The 20562-nt window shown below is 30.3% G+C and overlaps 2 protein-coding genes across 4 annotated transcripts; one reads left to right on the top strand and one right to left on the bottom strand.

Moving 5' to 3' along the window:
- Positions 1-140: 140 nt before the first annotated feature.
- Positions 141-4641, bottom strand: LOC126677561 (tubulin-folding cofactor B). Of its 2 annotated transcripts, none has more exons than XM_050372242.2 (9): positions 4514-4641; positions 3507-3626; positions 3259-3410; positions 3023-3141; positions 2806-2867; positions 2692-2733; positions 2055-2188; positions 1355-1424; positions 141-399 (listed from the first exon to the last, which is right to left on the bottom strand). In XM_050372242.2, exons 2-9 carry the CDS (start codon positions 3606-3608, stop codon positions 352-354), a joined length of 729 nt encoding a protein of 242 aa, XP_050228199.1. In that variant the 5' UTR covers positions 3609-3626; positions 4514-4641; the 3' UTR covers positions 141-351. The 2 variants fall into 2 exon arrangements, with proteins under 2 accessions (XP_050228199.1, XP_055961414.1); XM_056105439.1 differs by having other exon boundaries at positions 3507-3748; positions 4514-4628.
- A 2883-nt stretch (positions 4642-7524) lies between these two features.
- LOC126676731 (pheromone-processing carboxypeptidase KEX1-like) lies at positions 7525-18569 on the top strand. Of its 2 annotated transcripts, none has more exons than XM_056105365.1 (9): positions 7525-7843; positions 12598-12762; positions 14263-14544; positions 14651-15159; positions 16699-16762; positions 16905-17058; positions 17200-17378; positions 17645-18040; positions 18126-18569. In XM_056105365.1, the coding sequence occupies exons 3-5, from the start codon at positions 14323-14325 to the stop codon at positions 16751-16753; spliced, it is 786 nt and encodes a 261-aa protein (XP_055961340.1). In that variant the 5' UTR covers positions 7525-7843; positions 12598-12762; positions 14263-14322; the 3' UTR covers positions 16754-16762; positions 16905-17058; positions 17200-17378; positions 17645-18040; positions 18126-18569. The 2 variants fall into 2 exon arrangements, with proteins under 2 accessions (XP_055961340.1, XP_055961339.1); XM_056105364.1 differs by having other exon boundaries at positions 16873-17058.
- The last annotated feature ends 1993 nt before the right edge of the window (positions 18570-20562 follow it).

Here is a 20562-nt window from a genome sequence, read left to right as displayed (position 1 = left end):
AAAAACAGAGTATTTTTTAAAATACTCTAAATTATATGCCACAGCAAAAATGGAAAGACAAATAAATTTCAGGAATTTGCTTTATTCATTTGTTGGGCAGCCTAAATGATAGATGTAATTGCTTTTTTTTTAACCAAAACTGTGGAAAATAAATTGGATTTGGATTCACCTTGTATAGCTGAGGCATCATCCATGGATTCAGATAAAATAGATAATAAACTCCTCCCTCAATTTTATAGATTAAACATTGTTGACTTTCAATCTGTGATTGCTTAATTGCACTCAAAAGATCAATCTAATGCTCAAATTGCAGGATTGAAGAACATACAGATTACGTAATTGCATCTGCAGTCATATTTCTTCATCTTCAAAGGGATCCCTTTCTGGATAATCACCAACCTGGAAAATATTATCACTATTCTGATCAATCGAGAAATCAAGTAGGACAAATTTTCAAAGAAGAAAAATGCATAAAGGTCGTATATTTTTTCAATAGAAACTTCTATGCATTTCAAGGCTACGGAAAATGATCAACATTTTATTAAACTATGATATAGATGGCAAAAGAATTGCTGCTCCAGAGATGTCTTGCTTTACCATGATAAAATATATATTGCCCAGAAAACTCCATGCAACAGCTATTAAGATAAATGAATATTTGTGTCACAAAGTCATAGAGTTAACTATGTGATTTCTCATGTCCTTAACAAAGTCGTGATTGCTGAATAAATATAATAGCTAACTAAATGTTAATGAGTAAAATGGATGCGTGATTTTTTTTCTCCAAAAACCCTTAAAGGAGAAAGTTGGAGCAGACGGAAACGGCAAACTGAAAATAGAACACTGAATCATCTGCTACTTGTTTGTTCCATTCTAACAAGAAACCCAAATGGTTACCAGCTATGTAGTATGGAAACGCAAATGTTGAAACGGGAAAAATACCTAAATAGAAAAGCCGAGAATGATATTTTCACAAGAATATGTTACGAATAATAGATTTTTGGAGTTTGAAAAGCATTTTTGGAAACAAAAATGAAAGTCGAAACGTAGCACTCAAAAAGTTTCAGTGTAAGTTATTAGTCCTCAAGGTCATCAGTATGTTTTTTGTTTTGCAACAAATTATGCGTATATGTTCTCTCTCTCGTCTTCTAAGAGTCCGTGGTGTGCAGTAGGACGGAAATATGAACATGCCCGCTGTTACTAACAGAATGTCAATGCATGTTTAACAAATATCTAGATCCAGCAAGAGGCTTTACTGCAAAACTTATAATGCCCTCTGATGTCATTTTGGTAGGCTGTTGAACATTACAAGCACAAACATTCAAGAAGTGCGAAAACATAGTTTTATGCTAACCTTTACTTTGTCAGGCCTGACTATTCCACCATGAAGTGCAGGGCAATCGAAGTAGCGTACTCCTTTCACCCTAAATGACCATAATCAAGTTATCAAAAAGTAAGATTTATGAGTGAGAAAAAAAAAACTTAAAATAGTATCACCTAATCAGGAAAATTCAAGCAATATAATGAAGCAATAAATATTCATATGCACTAGAATCCCTAGACATATAAAATACATAAAAACTATAAATGTATTTTGTAAATATAAAAAAAAAAAGCAAAAACCTAATGAACTTACAGTAATTGAAGTATAGTATAGGTTTAAATATTTTATGTTTTTAAGTTTTTGGGTAAATATAGTGTAATAGAGTGTGAGAGAGTGTATAATAAGTATTCAATAGAGGGCTGAGACTAGGGGTTTTTTTTCACTTCTAAAAATAGTCAAAATTGTCCTAAATTTTACAGAGGAGAGGCGCACGCCTTTGGGAACTCGCCCGCCTCTAAGCGGATGAGGCGCCCAGGCTGGTGCCTCTTGCCTGAGGAGGTCTTTTAACACTGGAAGAGATCAACAAAACTCCACTCGAATAATATCCAAGGTCAATTGGGGTAGGCTATAGAAGAGATCATCAAAACTAAATGGAAAAAAAGAAACTACTGAAAATTTACAAAATTAGTTTAAGAAAAATAGAAACTGAGAGAGAGATTATTCTACATACAAGCCATCATGTTTTCCCAATGGTTCGTCATATTGAACTCCAACCCAAAAGCCTGGTGCAAGAGATTCTGCTCGACCAACAAATTTGACAACCCCTCTTTTCCCCCCTGGTTCAACTTCACATCTATCTCCAACCTGCTTATTCAGGAATAGGAAATGAAAAGAAAAAGTAAACAAACTATTTGATACCAGAAAGTACGAAAATGAATGGAATGAAAATTCTGCACTTTTTCTACTTAAACAGGACAGGAAAATTATATCTAGAGACTAAAAATTTGTCATCAACACCTACAGTATCAAATATTCCCAGCAGGCCTCGCTCCATCATATATACATCCTTGAAGCCGTTACATTTTCGTAAAAAGATATAGACAAAAAAATTAAGAATCACATTTAGGTTTGCAAATGCTCATGCTCCAAACTCAGAATTCATAAAATAAAAGATACTAGCACTGAATTGTTTCATACTTATTAAAGTTTATTTAATAATCTATCTGTTTTTACTTTGCAGTCTACTATTTACAAAATGCAACAAATTCACAGCTAAAAGGGGAAAGCAATGAAAATATGTAGTACATAAGAGAAGATAGCTGAACTAATCTATTAATCACTGTCTTAAAAACACCATGAACACTAACCTTGATATTAGCACATAGGTCTTCCATAAAGTTATCAGCTATCTGTGAAGAAGACGAATCAGCTAGTAACCGAACAAACATTGCAAGAGAACCTTCGAGTCACAGTATGCATACCTTAGGCTGAAAAGCTGATGGATTTTGAGAAACAAATTTTTCCTTAAATTTTCTATAAGTACCTGAAAAAACAACAAAACATACAACTAATGAATTTGCTAGCAAACAGTCCCACAATGTAATTTCCAACCACAACCTAACTAAGTATCACTACGTATTGTGCAGAAAGAAACAAACTTTGAACCAACTCATGATAATAAAATTCACAAAAACTCACCATCTCGTTTCGCATAGGCCTCGTCGGATATAGTATATTTCTCAACTAATGAAGTATCTTCAAGCCACCCACCTGAGGTCACTGATGAAGGATCAAGATCTATCACATGTATCCGATACCTTATGTTTCAATTCAAACAAAAAAACGCAACGAAATTCAATAAACAAAGAAAGTAAAAGAATCCAACAAACCAAAAAAATAAAAAGATAAAAACTTTCGAAAAGAGAGAAACAAACCCATCAAGAGGAGAATAAAAACCAAGATGTCTTGAATCATCACTTAAATCACAAATTTTGGATTTGGTATCATCATAAAGCTCTAAAGACATTGAATTAACTGATGTGCCACATTTTTTCCATAGTTTATCTTTCACAGATTCCACCGTAGACTGTAAAATTTGTACAGGAAAAGAATGAGAATAAACCTATCCACAACAATAAAGTACAAAAAATAAATAAAAATTGTGGGTGCGAGAAAGCAAAACCTGAAGGGAGAAGCGAACATCAGCAGAGAAACTCTTGAGATTAGAGTGAGTAACACGCAAAAGCACTGAATCATCTGCTTCTATTTGCAATTTTGATCCCATTTATTTATGACTCTTCTTCTGAAACAGTTCAAAAAAAAATGTCTAACATCAAAGTCAGGCTGTGACTGTTAACTGTTTACAGAACTCTTTGATTGTTCAGCATTCCGTAACTCTTCTTGCGAATTAGCTCAGTGACATTCCTACAATTTGTATATCTCGATATCATTTAAGAAGAATGCATTATTAACATACATTGACTAAATTCACTAAAATAGGTGAAAGACAGAAATAGAGATGTATGAATTGCAAATGGTGTCATCAAATACCCTTAGAGTGACACACCTATATGGCAGAACATGTCTACATTTCCATTTTCAACATGTCAGGTAAGACGAAGCAAAGCGCTAGTTGCCACATATGCAACCTATCACCTTGTTAGCGCAATGTAACAACACGAGTTTTAATGTCATCTCTTCTAAAATTCATGAACTTTTTAGATACAAATTAGAAAGATTTCAAATGTTTAAGAAGTTCAAATGGTATTTCCATTAAAATTTAGCCATGGAGAATCACATGTTAAGGAAATAATAAGTGTTACAGATCTCCTATATAACCGAACTCCAAAGCGAGATAGGCGATCTCAGACTACGGAACTGCCTAGCTCGCCGTTCCACACACGGATCATTATCAGAGAGTTAATCCCACGATCCCCATCCCGAGTTCAGGAAGTGGATAGATGCGCCCCTAGCAGCGGATAACGCTGAACACGAGGCACTAACCGGCCAACCACTACTCCAATAGTTGCCTATAAATACATATGAACACCAATGGTGCAGGGTAAAATACTCATTGATTCACATTTAACTTCACCAAAAACCCTATTGACTAAAGCACTGATTATATCTGTTTTTGCAGGGTTTAAAATTGAACTTCCAGATACAAAGAGTAATAAGAGTCAAAATTACCTGAATCAGAGTAAAAATAAATGCCGCAACAGAGGGATTTCTGGGTCTCGCTCGACTTCTTCTTTGCCAAAACCTCACTTGGTGTTCTTGCTTGTTTCCTCAACAAAATGCGTTTTTAGCCCTCTGAATTTGTCGACTTAGCTAGTTTGATCCTATTAAACTAGGGGTGAGTAAAGTTTTGAAAAAACCGTCCGAACCGGTGAATTTCGGTCGGTTTGGTTTGGTGATAAATTTCCATTCGGTCGGTTCAGTTAAAAGAATATAAATTTTTGGTTCGGTTAACAATTTAAAATGTACACTTTAACCGAACCGACCGAAGACTTAAAATTTTAATGCTTTTTATGAAAAGCAGGTTAATATTTTGTTTGAATTTATTTCTTGCTATGATATATTGTTTGAATTTGTGAGAAAATGCTTGATTTCTTTCTAATTTTTATAGGATTCAATTATTTGAATTTGTGAAAAACAGTTAAAATAATCTTTAAAATCAATTTCAAAAATTTTCTTTGGTGATTTTAATATTTATATTTTGTGTGATGTAATTAAAATTGGGTAAAAGATAGAGAAAATTAGGAAAAATACTCTCTTTTTGAAAATAATATGATTTCCTACCTCAACAAATAAAAGATAGAGAAAATATCTCACTATCTTAATATATTTATTTTTGTACTCTGACACCTATTTATATTATAATTATACCTACTCTTTATTATTATTTTACTCTAACTATATTATTGGTGATTCATAAGTGACAACTGTCACTTTTTTCCTATTTTTCTCTCTCTCTTTTTCTCTTTCTTCTCCATGGCTTTCTTCTTCTTCTCTGTTCTTTTTTCCGCCATTCTTTTTCTTCATTTTCTTCTTCTTCTTCTTTTTTTTCTTTATTTCTTGTTCATTTTTATTCTCTTCTTCTTCATCGTTAATTCATCGCTCCGTCGTCGTTCCGCCATCATCCCGCCGTCGCTCCGCCGTTTTTCATATTTGATTTTAGCGATTTTCCTCAACTCGTGGTGATTAATACGATTTCTTTCAACTTTCAGATCTAAATAAATTACTCTTTGAATTTTTCCAATTCTAAATCTAAAAATCTGTATTAAAAACGATTTTCTGCACAAAAAATGATTTTCTGCAAAAAAAACAGCTTCTGATTATCATATAAGTATCATCACTGCATTATCATATAAGTATCATAACACTGCTGAGAAAATTGATTTTTTACTAAAAAACAGTGTCTGATTATCATATGATTAACACTGTATTAACATATCGTTATCATAACATTATATGATTATGATAAGGTTATGATAATCCAAATGTACGATAATGATAATAGTATGATAATGTTTTTATGATAATATAATGATAAGCTTATAACAGTATGATAATATGATCCTTACATGGAAAAAATTTACAGAAATAGTGTCATATGATAATGTTTTCTCATATGATAACGAGATGATAATATTTATGGTACATATATGATAATATCTATGATAATGTATGATAAAATAGTGTCTGATTATCATGTCGTTATCATAACACTAGAGTATGATAATTAGATGATAATGAATTATGATAAGGTTATGATAACTGGATGATAACGTACGTGAAAATAAAATTACAAAAGATTCATGACACCAGTATGATAACCAGATGATAATAAAATAATAAAATTATGATAATAGTATGATAATATGATACCTATATGTAAAAAGATTACAGAAAAATTATGATAATAAGATGATAATGTAAAGATAATAGTATGATAATATGATACATGTATGAAAAAAGTAATTACAAAAGAATTAATGATAACGAGATGATAATGTGAAGATAATAGTATGATAATATGATACATGTATGACAAACAATTACAAAAAATTAATGATAATAAGGTGATAAGGTGAAGATAATAGTATGATAATACGACCTTATTATACTTCATTATCATACTATTTTCTTCACATTATCATCTCGTTATTATAATTTTTATGTAATTCTTTTCATATAGGTATCATATTATCATATTGTTATCATAATTTTATTATTATGTCGTTGTCATAACATTATCATTTAGGTACAATAATACATTATCATCTCGGTATCATATGATTATATTATGATAACGAGATGATAATACAGTGATAACAACATGAAAATCAATTTTTCTTTTGTAGAAAATATTTTTTTATACAGTGTTATGATAACAACATGATAATACAGTGATACTCATATGATAATCAGAGACTGTTTTTTTTTTATAAAAAATCATTTTTTCTGCAGTGTTATGATAATCATATGATAATCAGATGCTGTTTTTTTTGCAGAAAATCGTTTTTTGTGTAGAAAGTCGTTTTTTTTCATCATAACATCGTTTTTCATGCAGATTTTTATATCTAAACTTGAAAAAAAAAATCAAGAGTAATTTATTTAGATCTGAATGTTATAAAAATCGCAATAATCACATGAATTAAAGAAAAGTTTGCTAAAATAAAATATGAAAAAACAATGCAGTGATGGTGGAGCGATGGAGAAACGGCGGCGGAGCGATGAAAGAACGAAGAAGAAAGAAAGAAAATGGAGAAGAGAAGAAATAAAGAAGAAGAAAAAAATTGACGAAGAAGAAGAAGAAGAAGAAGAAGAAGAGGAGAGAGGAGAGAGGAGAGAGAAATAAAAAAGAGAGTCATATAAAAATGACAGCTATTATATGCTAAGAGTAAAAAATTAAAGAAAATGAGGTATAATTATAATATAAACATGCTTTAGAGTAAAAAAATAAAAGCATTAAAATGATGAGGTATTTTCTTTATCTTTTCCTTATTGAGGTAAGAAATCAAATTATTTTAAAAAATAGAGTATTATCCTAATCTTCCCTAAAAGATATAGAGGAAATTAGGCCCAGCACCACCAAAGGCCTAATTATTCCCACTTTTACAGTCCGGTCCAGTTCAATAGAATTATGGGCTAAGTTCAGAAATATCTAAAAAGGGCAATTAATTTTCATTTATATCTCACAAATTGAAAATCTGCAGAAATCTCCCAAAGAGAGAAAAAAGTTTACAAATGTACCTCAAATTTCAAATAAGCTGATTTAGAATTTTAATAGGACAATCTTGCCCTTCTTTAATGAAATGACGCACAAAGAGACATTTTCCTTCTAAGCTTCCAAAACTCATCTTCTAACCTTAATCTCAAACAAAAATCACTCCATTGCAGCTCTGAGAGCACGAAATTTTCTTAAAATCAACACATCAGCCATTAATCATCAGATGACTACATATAGCCTTCAATTATAAAGAAATCAAGCATCAAATCATCAAGAACAACAAGGTAAATAAGAAATTGAAATTTTAAGTTTTTACAGTTCAAAATTCGTAGAGATTCATGGAATTATTCAATAGCTAGCTTTTGTAGATCGCGAATCCTTAAGATTAACTGATTTAAGTGGGAAAAAAACTACCAATTTTGTCAAATTGAAATTGAAAAAGTAAAATTAAAATTATAAACTCGATTGTTGATATAAATATTTTTTTGATTTTGCGTCAATTTTAATTCATAAACTAGATAGATACATTTATTATAATTTCAAAATCATTTTTTCAAAATTTGTTTGAGAATTTTGAAATCTGCAAAATGAGTTGATTTGAGGACAGTTGGAGTATTGCAGTTGACTAAGGACGATGGTCGAACCGGCCAAAATTTAATCACTTCGTACAACTTTTTTTTTACTGCATAACATTTTAAAATTATGCTAATATAGCTGCTTTACAAGCCGTTAATTTACTGATTTGAATTATTTATACTAAAACTTGTTTCTAATGCCATCATTGTTATGCATTAGTTCCCAGGAAAATTAGAGTAGAAGTTTAATGGATATGATCAAGGTTTTATGATTTTTCAAGAAATTGGCTTTTGGTGTATAGTGGAAACGACGACTATAATGTGATGTCGAGTATTAGCATGCGATTGTAGAGTGAGGTTGTGTATCGCTATAAAATTTTGGAATGGTTACTTGAATCTACACAATTATTTAGCCAGAAATTTGTATAATATTTGGATATGAGTCTGATTAGAGACAGAGCAAATAGTTTATTTTGTGTAGCACGTGTACGTAGCTCAAATTAAGGGTGTTGCTTTGTTACAAGTTAATTTGATGTTATATGAGGCAGATATCAAGTTTACATATAGTTGACTTCGAGCTATCAAATTTACATATAGTTGACTTCGAGCTGACATCACATTTTATATAATTATGCTAAGATCTACGATGAACATAACAATATCATATATCAAGTTGTAGATAGATAGAAAAGAATGACTTAGTTTAGCTTTGTCTACTTGTTATAATTGTTTTTCATTGGTTTTGTTCAAATTTTGTCCTAAATTGTTGTCATTTCTAGCACCCGGCTGTAATCTAGTTTACCATGAATTACATACTCATAATCTAGTTTCACTTACTTGTATCAATCTGAAATCCACTTGATATTTACAGTGACATTCTTTTATGTTTTTATAACATATTATAGTAAGAATATTTTTTAATATGTTTACACCAAAAAATAAAATTGGAATATAAGTGATTATAAACTGAAAATCAACTTGATATAAACTGAATGTGTTTTAAAATCTAAAATTGACGTAAGTTGTTTTGATATTTTCTAGCATTTTTTGTGCGAATCATTAGAATTTCTTACTTTCTTTTGATATTTGGTTGATTTTAGGTTGATCTTTAATTGATCTTAAAATTGTCAAATCTACACTACATATTAATTTCCTCTCAAACTATTAAAGTTGCACAATCCAAATTGCAACTAATTTATGTCCTCACTTCTATATCAATGAAAACAACTAACACTTGGTTAATTTTCAGTTCACATTCAATTGATGTTTGGTTGACGTTCGACTGACATATGATTGACATCCGGTTGATTTTAGGTTGATCTTTAATTGATCGTAAAATTATCAAATCTACACTATATATTAATTTCCTCTCCCAATATTAAAATTGCACAATCCAAATTGCAACTGATTTGTGTCCTCACTCTACATCAGTGAAAACAACTGACACTTAGTTGATATCCAGTTCACATTCAATTGATGTTTGGTTGACTTTCGGTTGACATTTGATTGACATCCGGTTGACATTTAGTTGATCTTTAAAATTTTGCCAAATTACAATAGAAGAGTTTCAACAAATTATAGAGAACTCTTCAAAATAGTCGAAATCGACACTTGTCGACCTTAAGGAGGGGGAAATTGGTAATAATAATTTTGAATAATTTTGTATAAAAAAAGTAAATTGGTTGATATTTAGTTGATATTTAGTTGATTTTTGGTTGATATTTGCTTGATATTTGGATAATTTTGGGTTGACATTTAGTTTATTTTTAAAATTTTGTCAAATTACAAAAAATAAGTTTCAACAAATTACAGAGAACTCTTCAAAATAGTCGAAATCGACATTTGTCAACCTTAAGGAGGAGAAAATTGGTAATAATAATTTTGAACAGTTTCGTATAAAAAAAGTTTTTTTGTTGATATTTGGTTGATTTTTGGTTGATTTTTAATTGATTTTTTGTTGATTTCAGTTGAAATTTAACTACTCTCTTAAATTTATCCAAACTATAGAAAAAAAAGTTTAACAGATTAAAAAGAACTCATTAATAAGTTAAAATTGACAATTGTCGACCTTATAGTTTATTTTTTAAATTTCCTAAATAAATTTTTTGGAAATTATAAACCTTCAAAATTCATTTTCTTATTCTTTGTTATCTCTAAATAAAGAGAGTTCATTAAAATTAAAAAAAAATAACAATAATTTTGCACTGTGTTACGGAAGCAAAATGAAAATTTAATTGGTCGATATTTAGTTAATATCGAGTTGATTTTTGGTTGACATCCGGTTAATTTTAAATTAAATCAAATGAACACAAACATTTTATTTATAAAATTTTACATGGTAAAATTAAGATCAAGATCATATATACATCAATCTTACACATCATCATAAAGACATATTCAAAATTTATTTTCATACCATGCATATTTCAGTTTTATAGAGAAACAATAAAAATGGTGAGCATTAAGCCTAAAAAGGAATTTAAGGAGGCAAATCAGCCATATAAAAAATCTACATTATTTTATTTTCATTAAAATATATACACTATAATATCAACACAAGAGAATTTCAACATATCAATCTTAATTTTAGTTGCATTAAAGCAACTCCTAATATTAATAAAAAGGAGTGCATACAATGCAAGCAAGCAATAGTTGAGGAAGCATCATTGTCTTCAAAATTAAAGTTGATTAAACTTGCACAATTTGGCTTTATTTCAATTGATTTGCTTCTATATTTGATTTTGATGGTAATAAAAAAACAATAAATAATAATAATAAATAATTAGTTATAAGTTGATTTAAAATTTATATGAGGTTGATTATAAGTTGCAACAGAAAGTTGGGGTTGATAATATGTTGTGGCCCCTAATAGAAAAAACTGCATTTGCAACTCACATAAATCAACTAACTATATAATGACTATATAAATTTTTAACTCTCTTATGCAATTGCATAAAATACTATATTAGTATACATAATGAAGTCAAAACTCCATGTTACAATATAATTAGTAAACATTATCTATTGGATTCTTATTGATTAATTTAATTTTTCAGCTTTATGCAATTTTAAGAAACTAATAGGGAAGCTACAGTTTGCTACATTTGATTCATTCAGCTTCATAAATAAAAGGGAAAAAAAACTTTATAATGGAAGGAACATGGTTAAATCCAGACAATACTATACAAATTCAATTCATTTTAGTTCAACTCTTAGACATGATGATTACTGCATAACATCACCAAAAGCATTTTTCCATTTTAGTAGTGGAAACAACAATTTCACCCAAAGGATAAAGTAAATGAGGTTGAAAAAGCCAAATTTCAGATGCTTCTCATGCCCTAGAACCTTTAACATTGTCTTTCTTTTGATATCAGTATAATTTACCTACAACTCAAGAATTTCCACAGGTGAGTACAAAAACAAATAATACAATACCAAACAGTCAACAAAATACCATTTATATTAACAATTTACTTCAATATCAGATATGGCAGTTTGTTGTGCAATCCCAATTCACCATGAATAAACTCATTTTTCTTTCCCTTCTCTCCACCATCGGCACCTTTGTCGTTGCCGCCGCCGCCACCATGTCTTACCCTTTCGTATCTTACATTTCCCCCCAAATCAAGACTCTCTTACAGCTATTATGACAAAACAATTTTGAAATTCTCACAATTAATCATGCGAGAAACCATTGCAAATAAAAAGATCACAGATCCAACTACTGGCACCGGAACTCTCCAATCATCTTTCACAATGATATCCTCTCCGGCTGTGACGCCTCTATTCTCGTCTCCTCCACTCCTTTCAACTCTGTCGACCGCGACACCAACACCAATCTCTCCCTTCTTAAATGCGCCTTCGATCTCATCACCTGAACCAAGACAGCTCTCAAACTCTTTTTCCTCAATAAATTCTTGCGGTCGCCGTCGCCGACGACCTCGTTACCATGATGATGGTGGGTCACATTTAATGTATAAGAAAAGAGAAGTATTAGCAGATTTATATCGTGATAGTATAAGGGTAAAATAGGACTAAACATGTTTTGAGGTATAAGCGAAAAATTAAAAACATTAATGAGAGATTACCGCATAAAATTAATTTATGAGTCACTAATGTATAACTTTATGAAATGTGAGGCATAGCATGTAATTTCCTCTAGAATTATACGGTTTCTTCTTTTCTGTTTACTCATCTATACCATCTCTGTTTTTTTATACCGTTAAACATTTATATTAATACAAATCTTTGTTTTCTCGCTACAATTTATAATTCATGTCTGCATGTTCTTGAAATTTGAATTACACGCATTCCCTTTTCAACCGCTTCATTTCTTTCAACTGTTTACCCACGTCTGATCAATTTTTTCGTTTTCTTCTATTATTCTCGATAAAATGGTGATTACTACGTCCGTTTCTAAAAAATCTCCTAAATCTGCCGTTGTAATGCCTAAAATAAAGAATCCTTTAAGTAAACGGAAGATTGAGTTTGCTGAGAGTAGTGGTAACAAAAAGAGAGTTGTGGATAAAGACGACGACGATGATTTCGAAGATGTTCCAGTTTTGAAGAAACATAATGCTAAATATATTCTTGCTTCTAGTTCAAGGGTTGTGCGTATTGTGAAGGTATCATTTTCTTTTCATAGTTTTAATTTTTTTCCATCTCGTATATTTTGTTAGTTATTAGTTAATAATTATGGGTTTTTATTTATTTTCGATATGTGTTTTAGTTTGTGAATGACTATTAGTTAGGTGTATTTGTTGATTTTAGCAATAGTTTTTAAAATTAAAATTTTATTTTAGATTTTAGGAATTTTAAATTGTCATATTTCGCAATTTTTTTTTTGATTTAAATGTTTTAGTTATGATTTTAATTTTGAATAATTAAGTTTATTACTTATTTATCTATTTTAAGGCTTACCTAATGTTAGTTAATGGTATTCTATTAGGTTTTGTGGTTTTTTTTTGTGTTTGTATTTGCTATGTTTGGTTCCTTATATTCAATATTTGAGATAGGTTTTCTAAATAGTTTCTTTCAGTCTACTAGTGTTTTTTTCAAATATATTGTACTCTTTTATTTGTATTTGTTCAGGACTGGGAGTTTTTCATTAGGCCTGAAGATCATTTTCATTCAAAGATTAGTCATAATGCTGGTGTTGATGTCATTTCTAATATTAAAAAGAATTTAAGCCCTGAAACTTTAGAGAGATTTTCACAAACTTGTTTTGGGAAGTTTTTAGATATGAAAGATTTTTTAATTCAAGGGCAATTGATCCACTTCTTGCTTCTTAGAGAGGTAAAACCACCTGTTTTTTATGAGTTATGGATCAAAGTGTCTGGTCAGTTGTTAAAATTTTCTATTGATGAATTTGCTTTAATAACTGGACTGAAATGTACTGGTTGTGTTGATCTCAAGTTGTACCAAAATGAGGTTTCTGATTTCAAAACTAACTGTTTTGGGAATTTAAAGAAAGTTTCAAAAAAGTTTTTGGAAGATAGCTTTCTTTCGAAGCTTTTTTAAAATGGTTGTCTTGTATTTCAAATGGTTGTCTTGTATTTCATCGAACTTTTTTTATACAATAACAAAAGTGAGGCAAATGTTAGTGATGCACATTTTAAACTTGTTTGTAGTGACGATTTTGAAAATTTCCCGTAGGGAAAAGATTTGTTTCATGCTACTTTGGAGTTTTTAAAAAGTAAATTCAGTTTATGGAAAAACTGTGCTTTTTTAAAGAAAAAACCGAGAGCTTATGATGGTCACCCTTCAAGTCGATATGACGGATTCCCTTTGGCCTTCCAAACTTGGTTCTTTGAGTGTTATCCTGCTCTCGAAGGTGGAATAACTTCTTGTTGTGGAACTGAAATTCCTCGCATTTTGCGTTGGAAAGTTACAACTCTTCAGAGTTGGTTATACTTGTGCCGAAATCTCTTTGATCAATTTGCTGAACATGTTTATGTTTTATATACTTTAACTAAATTATATTTGAGTTTGTTTATGAACCTTGGTTTATTTTATTTATGTTAACAAATACTCCATAAACTGTTGGAATATTATTGGTAAACTATTTAATAGTTTATTAGTTTATTTAACTGTTTATTTTATTTTGTTTGCCTACTTTTTTTCAGTTAAAATTATGCGATATTAAACCAACCGATGAGGAGAAGTTGTTGTTGAACTTAAAGGGGATGTTTGTTAAAGGAAAGCGTAAAGTCGAAACGGAGGTAGAGGACAATGAAGGAGTTGTTTTGAAAACCAAAATTCATAAATTGATTTTGAATCAGTCGAAGATGTTCAATGAATTTTCTGCTATCAAGACATTTATAGAGACCGAATTCTCTGATGTTAAGAATCAATTGGCTGAATTGAAAAGTCTAATCACTGCAGCTGCCCATCGAGATACAGTTGAGGTGAACATTTAGCAATCCTTTGTTATATAGCTAGTAAATTTTTTATGTAATTCATTTTATATGTGTACTTTACTTTGTTATTCTTTGTTTTTTATGTTTTGTGTAGGTGGGTGCTCACGTTCTTATTTCTTCTTCAGAAGAAACTGTTAGTGAACATCCGATTAAAACTAATCAAGAAGACATAATTAATGATGATGACATTGATAACAAGGGTGATGAGAATGAGCAGAATAAGAAAGTGGAAAGTGATGACAGCAATGACGGCGGTGATGATAAGGATCATACGAATGAGCATACTGATGACAGCGATGGCAGTGAGGATAAGGATTATCTGAATGAGCCTCGTGATAAAGAGGAAAGCGATGATAGCGAAAATAGCAACAATGACATGACTGATGATAAGAGTGAAAGAGATGGTAGAGAAGGTGATAAAAAAATGATGATGAGAAAAAGGATGGCTCAAGCCATGGGAATGCAGTTGACGATTCCAATGTTAGCGAGAGATTCAATTATGTGTACAAAGATCGTGAGGATAGTGAAAGTTCTGAAAAGAAAGTCGATGAGGATAATGATGTATCAAAAGAGAATAAAAAAGTTATACAACGAAGCAAAAAGGTATATTTTTCTTGCTATTTCTATTTTTTTATCAAATTATTTTTAGGCTTTATATGGTCATTAACTTTTCATTTTTTTATGTAAGGCTAATTCTGGTGATAGTCGTCCTACTTTTAATCTTTTAGAATCAAATACTCAAGGGACTCCTAGTACATTTGATTCAGTTGAAATGAACAAAGGATCAATTCACCCCCTCAACTTGGCACGAAATATTAAATAAGTCATTTCTACCGTTTTTGGATCAAACAGACCCGCAGCTTTGTAAAACCGGATCGATGCAACCCGCAACTTAGTAAAACCGGTTCAAATTCACCCTTCTGACAAAAAAAAGAGAGTGGATTACCTAATTAAAAAAATTAATCCTAACTTAATATTAACTAAACATAATTAAAATTCTAATTAAACCTACCTATTCTAATTAAACACCTACATCTAATCAACCGGAAACCGCCGCCACCGCCACCATCAAACATCCCGTCCACCACCAAAATCGTTGCTAGAAAAAATTCCCCCACCCCCAGCCAGATCTGTTCTTTTGAAGAACAGATCTGGCATCTGTTCTTTTGAAGAACAGATCTGGCATCTGTTCTTCACGAAGAACAGCAGACTGCTCTGCTGTTCTTCTCGTGAAGAACATTTCTCTGTTCTTCTCACAATCCGTTCTTCGTGAGAAGAACAGAGATCTGTTCTTCGCGAGAAGAGCTGGTTTTTGTTCTTCTCGCGAAGAATAGAGGCTGTTCTTCGTGAAGAACAGCCGTTCTTCACGAAAAACATGTACAGATCTGTTCTTTTGAAGAACAGGTCTGTTGATTTGTTTTTCAAAAGAACAGATTCGCCGGAAAAAGAATTTCGGCAGGAAGTTATGGCTGCCGGTGGCCATGGAAGAATAAGGAAAAAAAAAACAGAAATTTTGGTGAAATGGACGTGGAAGGTGGGAAGGAGAAGAAGGAAAAAAGAGAATTTTGGTCCCTAAGTTTTTATTTGAAAAATAAATTAACTTTTGAAGTTTTAATTAAAAATGGATAAAATTGGAATTTTAAAATCATTAACCATTAAACCAAAAAATGAAAAAAATATTGAGTACTATTTTGAACTTTTTTTCCTTCAAAACCAGAGTGTGTTACACTCTCTTAGGGAGGGTGTGATTTGTACGATTTTACAAAGTTGCGGGTCTGTTTGATCCAAAAACGGTAGAAATGACTTATTTGATATTTCGTGCCAAGTTGAGGGGGTGAATTGATCCTTTGTTCCAGTTGAAATAATGGGTCTTACCGAAGCTGTTGATCTTGCTGAAATAGAAGCCAACCTTGTTTCTAATGTAATTATTTTTGTTTTCTTGTTTCAGTAAGTATTATAGGTTTATTTAATAGTGTACTTATACTTTACTAATAGTTTGCTAATTGAAATTTAATTTTCATTTTTTTGAAAAATACCTTTTTACTAATAGCTCGCTAATTGAAATTTAATTTTCATTTTTTAAAAAATACATTTTTTGCTGTTTGGTTGTTATTAATATATTGTTTTTTCAATTTTTATAAGGTTGATGCTGTTGATTCTTTTTTCGAAAAGAAAGTTGACGAGAGCATTAATGTGATGCAAAAAGGTGAAAATGATATCAAAGATAGCGGAAATGTAGAATTGATTACCATTGGACTTTTAAGTAGTTTACTTGTTTTTGTCATTCTTATTAACTTTTTATCTTTTTTTTTTAAGGTTGATTTAGTTGATAATCGTCCTACTCTCAGTATTTTTTTGAAGCAAGTGTGTACATAAGGGACTTCTAGCACATTTGACTCAATTGAAATAAGTGATATCGATAAAGCTGAAAGAGACGTTATCAATAAAGCTGAAATAGACGTTGTCGATAAAATTGAAAGAGAGGCTGGTCTTCTTCGCAAGGTAATTGTTTATTACTTTTATTCTGATTTAAAGTAAGTTTTTTAACAATTTACTAACAATGCACCAACAGTTTACCAATTTTTTACCAATATACATTTTATTTGCTTTTGGCTTGTTATTAATATATAGTTTCTATTTAAGGTTTATGAAGTTGATGAGGAGTAGAGGATGGTTCTATATTTAATGAAGCTTGTCTCAACGATCTTGCTAATGTTTGTGATCGTATTGAAAAACAAGCTGCTGATCGTATTCAACAACAAGCCGCTGATCAAGTTGCAAAAGAAGCTGCCGCTGATCGTGTTGCAAAAAAAGCTGCTGAGGTATTTATTAAAATTTTAACAGTGTATAATAATTTATAGTTGTTTGTTTAAAAAATAATTTTTTTAAAGACATCTTTGATAGAAATTACTGTGTATCGAGGTAGTCCATCTGAGGTAGTATTTTAATTATATTTTACTGTTTTTTTGTTATACTAAGTAGTTTCTAAATAGTTACTAATGGTTTACTAATTACTATTACAGTTATTTTTGTGGTTTTATTTGATATAATAGTAATAATGGCATTCTATTTTTATTTTAAATGGCAGTAAATTTCAAAGATTGCCTCTGAGTTCAAAATTCCCGATGCAAAGCCACTAGCATTTATCAAGGCTAAAGAGAACGTAAACCGTGTGAAAAAATTGAATCCTCTTGATGACAATGTTGATGGAGATATTCAATGTGCAGAACTACAAGATTTTGTTGACTGGATTCAGGGTGGGCTGAGGACTGATGTTAAGTACATTTTTCTATTTTTAAGTTTTAATATTTAAATGCATGATAAATATATTTTATCTGTTTTTTGTTTTGATATTTGTAGGAAATTTTTTTATCTAAATAAAGACAACATGATTCAACCAAGAATGAATTTTGAAGTGGAACATATTGCGTCAAAATCATGGTTTTATGCGATTAAGTGTAGTGGTCAATTTTTGACGTCATCTGTAAGTATTTTTACTAGTTTTATGTGTTTTAGTACTACTTTAAATTTGGTTTTCTAACAATTTTCAATTTAACTTTTATTTACAGCATATCACTCTGGTTATGTATTACATCCGCAAGAAAGCCAAGTATAAGCCGTTAGATGGTTTGCGAATTACCACAACTAACTGTCTGTTTGACGATAGAATGCCTGCAACGTATCTGGCATATACGAAAAAGAAGAAGCGCGATGCATCTACTGTCAGTAAGCGTAGTACTGTAGCTGATTTTATTTGTGGATACAAAGTTCTTTGCAAATACTCATTGGAAGGACGTGGATGAGGTTCTTTTTCCCATGCACGTGAACACTCAGAAATATTGGATTTTGGAACGTTTGGTCTTTAAAGAGAGATGCATATATATCTATAATTCCATGCAATCAGCTTTGTCGAGGGCTCTTGGAATGGAAGCAGCCACGAAATATTCAGTTCTCATTCCTCTGTTTTTAACTCGTATGAATATTTATCAAAAGAGGAGTGACATTGATTTTAACTCTCCTCCTTATCAGAATAAGGATTTTTGTGATCCTTTCAATATTGTATCTGTTTCCAACCTTCCAGAGCAACAAGAAACGTAAGTTTTTATATATTTATAGTTTTATATATGTCTATATTTTTGTGCATTAATTAGGTCATTTGTTGATTATTAATTAAGTCTTTTTTTTTAAAACAGTGATTGTGGAGTGTTCACTCTCGTGTTTGCAGAGCATTTGATTCATAATAAACCTATTCCGTTGACTCTGGATATTAATCTCTATCGGATGCGTCTCTCATATTTGTTGTACCGATATGGCATGATGAAGAATGCGGAAAATATTGCTAGTGATGAAGAGGTTGAATCAGAGAAGAATGATGAAAAAGCGACAAAAAAAGAAAAGAAAAATATGTCAGATTAGTAAATGTTTAGCATAGTATGGATTTTTATTTTAATGGTATGTTTGAATCAGTAAATGTTTAGTATGTCATGGATTTTAGTTAAACTAATGTGTTTGGATTATTATGTGTTTTCTTTTTTCTTGTATATAGGTTTTCTAAATCTATGAATGCTTTTACTATAAATTAATGTTGCTCTAAATTTCTTTCTCTTTTAGCAACCTTTCAGTTTACCCTTAGTAGACAATATGTGATATTTATTTTTTGCCTTTTCTTGTATGTTTCGATTATTTTATGCCTTTTTTTTATATAGGTTTTCTAAACCTGTGAATTCTTTTTACTGTAAAATAATATTTTTTCAAATATTTTTTAAACTTTTAGAAAACTGTTAGTTAACTCTTAGAGGACTATAGTTAGAACTAAGTATAAAGAAGTAATTAAAACTTAACTAAAAAATTGCTAAAAGAAAATAAAAATTTATAAAAGAATATTACTTAGTATAAATTTCTTAACACTTTAGATAGTAGTTAGTTAACTTTTAGTAGACTATATATATTTTTTTAACTTTTTTATATTTTTAAGCCTTAGTAAACTGTTAGTTACCATTTAGTAGACTATATTTATATTTTAACTTTTTTATACTTTTAAACCTTAGTAAACTTTTAGTCACCATTTAGTAGACTATATTTGTATTTTAACTTTTTTATATTTTTAACCCTTAGTAAACTGTTAGTTACCATTTAACTTTTTTACATTTTAACTCACTGAAAATATATATATTCACTATTTTAGAAATATGTTAGTTAACCCTTAATAGACTATATTTATATTTTTAACTTTTTTATATTTTTAACCCTCAGTAAACTGTTAGTTACCATTTAGTGGACTATATTTATATTTTAACTTTTCTTGTAAACTAATGTTTTTCCAAATATTTTATAACCCTTTAGAAACTTGTTAGTTAACCGTTAGTAAACTATAATACTAGGCTGTTTTATGTTTTTTTTTTGTATTTATATTTTTAAAAGGTATAAATTCTTTTATTGTTAAGTAATGTTCTTTTATAAATTTTTATACTCTTTTAGCAATTTGTTAGTTCATAGTTAGTGAATTACATATATTTAAATATTATTAGTACATTTCGAACAAATATAGTAGAATACTGATGCAAAAATCAGTTTTTATTAGTAAAGTGTACGTAACTCATTCACAAACAAACAATAATTGTGTCTAAAAAATGTCGATGATGTTTTTACAAATCAATTACTGAAAAATAATATTCTATTTTGGTAGATTTCGACATGTCTTTCGGTTATGTCCTCTTTGTCCACATCTTCCACACTTAGTTGGATTTTTTTTGCTTCCAATGGTCCCTTTATTCTTCTTTTTTTGGTCTTCCGGTTGGTATCTTTCCTATTGGTGGAAGTATTTCAATCCTCTCAATTTCAGTAGGTATATCCAATTGTTTTGACTTGGCATTGGATACACAACTCCATCATACGTTGCAAGCAGATTCTCTTTGCTGAAGAATTTAAAGCAGTATTGATAAGGATCTAGGTGTAGTGAGGATAATATTGCAATTGTATGTGGACATAGCATGTCATCAATTTAAA

This window comes from Mercurialis annua, linkage group LG4, assembly GCF_937616625.2.
Source record: "Mercurialis annua linkage group LG4, ddMerAnnu1.2, whole genome shotgun sequence".
Lineage (NCBI taxonomy): Eukaryota > Viridiplantae > Streptophyta > Magnoliopsida > Malpighiales > Euphorbiaceae > Mercurialis > Mercurialis annua.
Note: the sequence above shows the minus strand (reverse complement) of the source record. Positions and strands in the feature narration are given on the sequence as shown.